Below are 8,723 nucleotides of genomic sequence, written 5' to 3' on the forward strand. Positions count from 1 at the left end.
TATCTTACTTCCATTAAAATATTTGTTTTCTCCTAGTTGAGTCTTGCTCATATAAAAGAATTGCAGCCTTTTTCAGTCCCTTTAAAGCCACATGATTGAATTTAAAAGATTTCATTACCACTAATTGTAATTAATGGTTAAAACCCTTAATTTAGACCATAAACTAACTCATTTTTATGGATCACAATGGGAACAGTGCCTTGGGATCAGCACTGAAATACGCATTTAGCCTCCCAGTGCCCTATTTCATTCTCTATTTTTCTGTTTCTTCTCATGCTGCCTCTCATTTATTTTATCCAGAAGTGTATGATGTTGTTCATTGTTTCCAGCTAACTGTCTCTTCAACTAGACTTGCCTGAAGAATGGGCCCAATGCTGCAAGTTTTTTGGCTTCTTTCCTAGGATTAGTGGTTTCCTGTTAGAAATTTGATTTAATATGAATAACAAAGCTTATGCTTCTGAGAAGTGAGTTTACAAGGAAAAACACAATATTAAGCATAGACTGCATCTGTTTCATTCCTACTCGCAGTTTTCATCTTCCTTGAAAAACTTTTAACTAAAAATTTTTGCTATTGTCTATGCAGTAAAACACTTCTTTCCCCTTCCGAATCAGTTAGATTAATCCAAATATGAATGTAATGGGAAAAAATATTGTCTGAATTGGTGCTGCCTGTCTTTCATGTCAATAAACAGTTATTAACTATTCAAGCACATTAAAGAAGAGTAGAGCCTGGGTGAAAATTGCACTTGTCCTGCATCAGCAATCTCCCTTTAACTCTGTACATTTCTTCAACCCCAGGTCCCTATCTCTAAAGATAAAAGGCCTATGGCTAAGAGACTGCAGCTGTCAGAGGTTGAGCAACCACTGCAGTAATCCAGGCGAGCCAGGGCAGCAGCACATCAGCATTTCTTGTTAACAGAAGTGCTTTGGACATTTCTGTGCTGCTGTCTCAGGCATGTACCCCACATTTAGCCAGTGTTTCTAAACCTGTGGTTTCGAGGCTAATCCGGTTCAGTCACAAAGTGACCTTTCTAAAAAAAGGCAGCAAGCTTTACACAGGTTCCACACTCAGGGAACTGTTGCCCTGTGGCAAGGCACTGTGCTCCCTGGCAACATGGCAACATGCTTTACTCCTCACAAATATTTGTTCTCAGCCTGTGTCTCTGTTTCCAGTCCCAGGAGGCCCAGGTGCTGAAACATCTGGCAGAGAAGAGAGAACATGAGCGAGAAGTGCTTCAAAAAGCTTTGGAGGAGAACAATAACTTCAGCAAAATGGCAGAGGAAAAGCTGATACTGAAAATGGAACAGATCAAAGAAAACCGTGAAGCTAATCTAGCTGCTCTTATTGAACGCCTCCAAGAGAAGGTAACCACACCATCACTCCTCACCTTAGACTAGAGAGGAAAAGCTAGTCAATATTTTGCAGAGATGTTGTGCATAGTCCTTATCTCAGTTGCTACACTTGAGCTACTGAGAGACTGAGAGATGCTCCTTAGTCTTCGTGGCCCTTTGCTGGACTGTCTCTAGAGAAAGGTTGGTTTTCTAGCTTTTAAGAAGTTCTGTGAACAAATGAAAGGTCACTTGTGTTTAGATTTCAGCTTCTAAGAAAAGTCCCTGATCAAATCAAACAACTGTCCTATGTCTGTAATTCTTGGTTTCTCAAAGGAGAAAGATGAAAAATTATGAGGAAAAAATCTTTCATATACAGCAAAAGAGGTCTGTCTTTCCACAAGTCTTCAAGGAAGAGAGTAAATTTTCCTATGGAGATCTTCAGTATAGCCAGGGACTCACAAACCCTAGATGCAGGATGAAGTATGCCCTTCTCCAACAAAAACCTTCACACAAGGGAGAGAAACATGTAAATAAAGTTTTAGAAGCATTAAGAAAAAAATTAATTAGTTCTGCTTGAGTGATCACTTGTTTCCCTCAATAATGAACTTCCTAATATATTAGTAATTTGGCTAAAGAAAATAGCTCTCAGAGGTTTTCAAGGAGATCTTCATAAGCACCTCTACATCTTTGATGGAGACAAAAGTATTTGAAAGTAGGAAAGAAACAACAGAATCCAAAGGATGATGTTACAAGGAACTACACAAACAGGATAATTCTTGAGTTTAAGAACCATATCCAGATTGCTTGACATTTTTGCATTAGCTTCATTTGCAGGCACATACGCAGACCTTATGAAAATGAAGGGAAAAGCAAATTAGTTATCCTTGAGGTCCAAGAGGAAGTGGGAAGGACAGCTGATGCATCTCTGTCCTAGGTTAATGTTAACAGACTGTTAAAACCTGTTTCCACCGAAATGTGGTGGTATATATGCATGAAACCCAAGAAAGACTTCTGAGGAAAGATGACAGTAACTTACTGGAAACATTTGCGCTGACCAGTAATGAAAAAATACAATTTTGACAACACTAAAACATCAAAAACAAACATAAGTGAATCCTTAATATACAGAAAAAGAAGTGAGATATCTGGTCCCAAGTCTTCTAAAGTTACACAGATCTGTGGGTGCCCCAAGGTATTGGTGTCTAGAAGCTACTGCAGAAATAACTTCTGTATACTGCAGTTAATAGGAGCACCAAGCAACAAATCCCTTATAAAATCTAGCATTCAGTATTACAGATCTTTCAAGGACTGATTTACAGGTTAAGTTAGTGCAATAGATGGTATTTTTCATCATAGCCAGAGAAAGAATCAAGAGGACAGGTAGCTTCAGTGTTCAAACCAAGGAGATGTTTGAGATGTTCAGATTGACTTGTTGAGACTAAATTTTTGGATCTTTATTACAGTTCCTAAATGCTACAGATAACAGAGTAACTAACAAACAATGTGCAGGCAATTAATTGCTGACTCATCCTTCCCTATATTTAGTTTAATATCCAGGAATTCAAAGGGCAAATGTGAGCATGTGGCACATTTTATGCTGCAAGCAGCACCTCTCTATGTGGCGCTTTTAAATGAAACTCTGTGAGGTGCTGAGGATTATAAGGCCATATCAGATAAAAGACTGAGCCTCCAGAACAGGAATAGAAAGTAAATACAAAACGTGCCTCAGGCTGGTCTGGTGGATGACACCTCTCCTGTGTTGCTTCTTTTAAAGATGGTTGTGCTGTGAAACAAGTTTTGCACAAGCATCAGATGCATGACCTGAACAGGTTGTCAGCATGAAGCTCCCTGGGCAGGTGGAATGAGAAAAAGATTTAATTTTTCCCTTCTTGATGTTTTCCAGGAGAGGCATGCTGCAGAGGTCCGTAGAAACAAGGAGCTCCAGGTGGAACTGTCTGGCTGAAAACAGCAATGGTGGATGTGACCCATCCCCACCATTAGTAAACTCCCCCTGCCTATATTATTATGGATCATGCGATATAAGTATGGGAAATGTATGACGTGGTTTAAAAAAAAAGATAAAAATCAAGAACTCAATAAAAAACTTTAAAAAGAAACAAAAAAAAATAAAAACAAAAACAATGCGGTCTCTTTGCAGAATGATTTGCTTGATGTTTAAAAAACTTGGATCTTATTTTGTAAATACTTACATTTTTGTTAAAAAATACAATTATTGCATTATGCAAGTTATTTCATAATCTTACATGTCCTGTAACAGGCTTCTGATGTTGTCTATTTCCACTCAGTTGAATTTGCTGGGTCTGTTCATTTGAAGCACCTCATGTCTAATTCCATTCCCTGCGACTTCTCGTTCCAACCCACCATGAGGTCAGTAGTAGTTCTATGGTGCTAGAGGCCAGTCATTGCCTAATAACCTAGACTGCTTTGCCATCTATAAGCTTTCTTGAAACAGTGACTAGATCACAGGTATTGTGACTTCACGTTCAGCTGTCCAAGACAAAAGGCTCTTAAAATGGTTTTTCAAATGCAACTTATGCTGCAGGACTCTGTACTGTGCTGTACAACTGAGGTTGAATTGCCACGTAGAGTGTTTGTTGCTTCTGCTTTTTGAGATGAGAGGCAACAGAATGAAATCAAACAAGAACAGTTTGAGACAAATTTAAGAGGCACGTTGTAACTGTCAAGCTATGACAAGTTTTGGATGATGCCAAACAGCCATACAAATGCTAATTGTAAAGTGAGCTTAATTCACCACTTGAAAATTTATTGATGGAGCGACTAATAAATAGCATCAAGTGGCTTTATCTGTAGGTGCCATGATCTGTGATACTTATCTGATGCTACCACATCAGTACATTACGTAATAGTACAAGAGGCTACCGAATATTTCACCTGGAACCCATGAGCCAGTTGTTACTGTTTTTTTATGACACTGCTGACTTCCATTCATCATGACCTTTACTCTTCAGTGTTAGCCAACCCTACCTAGTGTCAGACATCTAGGACTAAGAGGGCTGAAGCAGGAGGAATGACTAGACAGGGTGCTTGTGCCAAGTACAATACCACCAAACCTAACACATCATCCCCAAAATAGCTGCAGTTTTGAAGTTGTCCCTACCCCCCTGGAGGTTGCTGCCTGCATATTCTACTCTTCATTAGTGCTATTTTCCTGTATGTCATTGTGAGCAAGCTGTGATTAATAAAGAATTGGGGTTCTGTGAACTGAAAAAGGGCTTGTTTCTTCTCTCGCTCCATTACGCCTCTGGCAGATGCCCATGTAAGGGGAAAACCTAATGTAGTCATAAAAGCATGAAAATGAGACTTAAACAATTATTAATAAACCAAGCCTACTTCTCTGCTAATATGGGACTAATCCCTGCTATGCATTTTCCAGTGCTTAGGCTGTCTGTTTTTAAAGATTACCATATAAACTAAGCCTGTAAATGTGACCTCTAGCACTGAGTTTATTATATTATACACGTACACATGCACTCCTTAATCCTGACTCAACACTGGGGGAAAAATGGAATTTCGAAAAGTAAATAATCTATCTCTGGGTACATACATCAATAACTACAACAAGATTGTGGATGCTAACACACTGGTTTTCAGGGTAGAAAACATTAATTTATAGGATTTATTGAAGAACAAAATCTTTTTGGTTTCTGCTGAGCTCCAGAGCTGAGATGTAAAATTAAATCAGACCCCATTTGGAATTGGACAATGATAAAGAATTACCTCTAGGATTAGTAGAAAATTAAACTAATTATTTGAAGTCATCAAAGTCACATCATTTACTTGCTCTTTCAGAGAGTTGGACTTTATGCTCCAGGTCTGCAACAGTCAGCTTTTTTATTTTAGCAGACTATTTTGTTTGGGAGCCAAAAAATGGCCTGTAGTCAAAAGGCAGCAGAAGTTGAACATGGAGAAAGGCTGTAAGCTCAACTCTGTGTGCAGTGAACTCAGTACCACAGAATGAAATGAGTATTCCAACTTGTTACAGCAGCTGAGTCTTCTTGCCTAAATTACTTATCTTTCTCATTACCAGAAGTAAGCCTGGCATGGAAGCCAGATAGCAGACATTGAGTCTGGAAGGCATGAACTTCAATGGTGCCAAGCTCGTAAAGTTTGTATCTTGCTTTAAGCCCCAGTAAAAAAAAGGACATTATTGTAATGAAACTTAAGGTCCAGGATCTTAGCTTGAGGGCTCATGGATTCTGTTTTCATTTCCCAATGGCAAGCCACTTACAGTTTTCCCTGTCCATTGATTTAACAAATTCTGGAAGTACTTCAAGCCCTTTTCCTGTTTGTCTTCCTGGCTATGGTTGCTCAGAGAACAAGCCAAGAACAAATCTGGTGCTGAGCCAAGGAGGGCAACCTGCATCACTTCCATGGGGTTCAACTCTCTTCCTCCATGAAAAAGGGTGTCCATACCCAGAGTGCCAACTGGGATGGTCTCCAGCACGCTCTCACCCACTGCAGAACTGGACTTTGCCTGGTAAGTGCTTCTCAACAGGTACCAAGGCTGCACCAGGGAAAGGAGTGAAGAACCAGGCAGTGGGAGCACTGCTGCCCCACGTCACAAACCATGCTCTGCTCCTGCTCACTTGGCTCTTTGAACAGTGGAGGGTCTGCAGTTCAATTTATTAATGCATAGCTATGCTTTGAAAGCCTGTTTGTAAATATACTGCTGATTTAATCTCTAATAGCAAAAAGAAATATCTGGAGACCTGCAGCATAGCCATTTCCTTCTTTTCTCCTGTTTCCTTACATTTCCTTACATTTTGCATCAGTTCAGCCTTTCTAGCTCCTCCCTGCTTGTGCTAGCAAAAGTGTATTGTTGCCATGGGTCTCTCTTCATGTGTAGCTACAGATAAAGGATCTTCTTGAAAAGTAATAAAATATAAGTATAAAGGACCTGGTTTTTAAAGTATTGCCATTTTGGTAAGACAGAGATTTTTTAATTCAATGGCAACCAGATGGTTCAGGGCTTTTAGATCAAAAAAATTAGGCAGCTTCTTTGATTAACTGTAGATGCCCAAGTCCATGCCATGAGCTGTGAGTAGCTGCTGCTGAACTGCAGAACATTTTCCATAGGCTGCCTGAAACCCCCCACCGGACGGGAGGGAGGCTGGAGCACTGGCACTGCACCACACAGATGTTTCCTCCTTTCACTGGGCTGTATGATGGCTCAGAAGCAGGGCAGCACATCCAGAGAGGCACTTCTGGCCTCTGACCTCTGCAGGTCCAAGGACTGCCACTCCAGGCATGGGTAGGGTTCGATTTCCTCTTGGTTAACTCATCGGTTGTGTCAAAGCTGGCACAAGGCAACAGCCTGAGTAATCAAACAGCAATGGCTCAAACCTGTCACACTTCTCGTGGTCCTACTCAAGCCACAAAATTTATGCACAAACCAATTCATAGAATCCTAGAATCATTTAGGTTGGAAGAGACATTTAAGATCATTGGGTCCTGGCATCATTAACCTGGCACTGCCAACTCCACCACTAAACCACGTCCCTAAGTGTTGTGTCTACACATCTCTTAAATACCTTCAGAGATGGCAACTCAGCCACTTCTGTTCCAGTGCTTGATAACCCTGTTGGTGAAGAATTTTTTCCTAATATCAGAATCACAGAATCACAGAATCATTTATGTAGGAAAAGACCATTTAATCTAACCTATGACCAAACATCACCATGTCAACTAGACCATGGCACTAAGTCCATGTCCAGTCTTTCCTTAAACACATCCAGGGATGGTGACTCCATCACATCCCTGGGTAGTCCATTCCAATATCTAATTACCCTTTCTGTGAAGAATTCCTTTCTAATGTCCAATCTGAACCTCCCTTGGCACAACTTTAGGCCATTTCCTCTTGTGCAGTCACTTTTTACCTGGAAGAAGAGACCAACCCTGCTACAACCTCCCAGTATTCCCAGAGTCAGGAGGCTTGGATGTATAGTTTAAATCCACCACCAGTTCAGAACTTGAAAACAATGCCTTTTCTTTCCCCTTTGTTAACATGCCTCTTGTCACATGGAGGGTTTTTTGTTGCTTTGTTTTTGAATGACTGGAAGAAAATCCTAACCCTTCTATAGCCAAATAGCAATGTCTGCCCATTCCCTCTCTCCAGAATCCCCAAACATGTGACTGATGTACAGCAGCATTGTACACACACTCAGAGCTGCCTGCCTGACTGCTATCCAGCAGCCCTGTCAGGGAGATGGGCTCTGTGATCAGCACAGGAAAGAGTTTTAGTCCCAGCACCTAAATTATGCAGAGAAGAGAAGTACTTCTCTCCCCTCTCCCAGAAGGAGCGAGACATTAGGGCAGCATGAACATCTTTCTCATCCCACTGTTGCCAGATCCCATCATGTCAAATCAAACCCTCCCATCAGGTTTTGATGGAGAGAAGCAAGGACTGCACAGGAACAGGCAGGCCCCACATCCATTTTGCACCACATGCCCTACTCTGAGCATGTTCCAATGGGGGGAAGAGGAGACATGCACTCAGCAGAAGGGATATTACCAGAGTGATATTGGGATAATTTTAGGCAACTTTACCAGTGCCTCAGGGCTGGTAACACAGTGATGTTGGTGCAATACTGCCATGCAGTGGTCAGAGTTTACAAGGGGGAGTATCTCTAAACACACCAGGGATTGATTGCAAGGATTTCCTCTGAAGAATATCCATTCCATCTGCTGTGCAGTTTACACTTTACATAAGGGTCTTTATGTAAGGTAGATGGTGGTTTTGAAATCTGAAGCCTGAGTCCAGACATTTTCAGGTTTAACTCCTCTGTAACAGGAGTGACATGACCATCAGTAACCATAAGTCCAAAGAAAGGACTGATATTTTTGTGTGGAACATGGAGCAGCCAGAATTACAATTATTGCAACACCACCATCAGAAGCACTCCTGACAATGATAATTCCTGCATTACTGAAACTTCAACTATGTCTAGAAAGCAACATAGTGCACAGCAGCCAGCTCAGAAGACTGAGAAAATGATAAAAGTAATGTCTGGAGTACAGGGAATGGCAAAAGAAGCTACATCAGAAACCATCAGCAGATTAGGGGCTAAATGAACTGTGAAACAAATGTGACATTTGAAAAGTAGTTTCCATCTCCCAGTGAAGGAGACAGCATAGTCATCCTTGAAGCTGTGTCCCTTGAAAAACACTGAACTCTTTCTCCATCCCCACACCACTTCTTGGAAATAGGGCACAAGACAGAGGAATCTAAAATCCAGCCTACATTATATATGTGTGTGTGTGTTATCCATAGCTCGGTGAGCAATAGGAACCAGAATATACTTGGATTATGCCATGGATTGGGGGGTTCTCCAATGTACAGTAAAATGCCT

The 8,723-nt window shown here is 40.9% G+C and overlaps 1 protein-coding gene across 1 annotated transcript in view; it reads left to right on the forward strand.

The window, feature by feature from the left end:
• STMN2 (stathmin 2) overlaps positions 1-4,585 on the forward strand; it is a 38,405-nt gene extending 33,820 nt beyond the window's left edge. Inside the window, exons 4-5 of the mRNA XM_053964203.1 lie at positions 1,174-1,365; positions 3,236-4,585. Of these exons, the coding sequence (XP_053820178.1) occupies positions 1,174-1,365; positions 3,236-3,295 (252 nt within the window). The 3' untranslated portion in view covers positions 3,296-4,585. The remainder of the gene's footprint in view (positions 1-1,173; positions 1,366-3,235) is intronic.
• Positions 4,586-8,723: the final 4,138 nt, after the last annotated feature.

Source organism: Vidua chalybeata, chromosome 1 (genome assembly GCF_026979565.1).
Source record: "Vidua chalybeata isolate OUT-0048 chromosome 1, bVidCha1 merged haplotype, whole genome shotgun sequence".
Classification (NCBI taxonomy): Eukaryota; Metazoa; Chordata; class Aves; order Passeriformes; family Viduidae; genus Vidua; species Vidua chalybeata.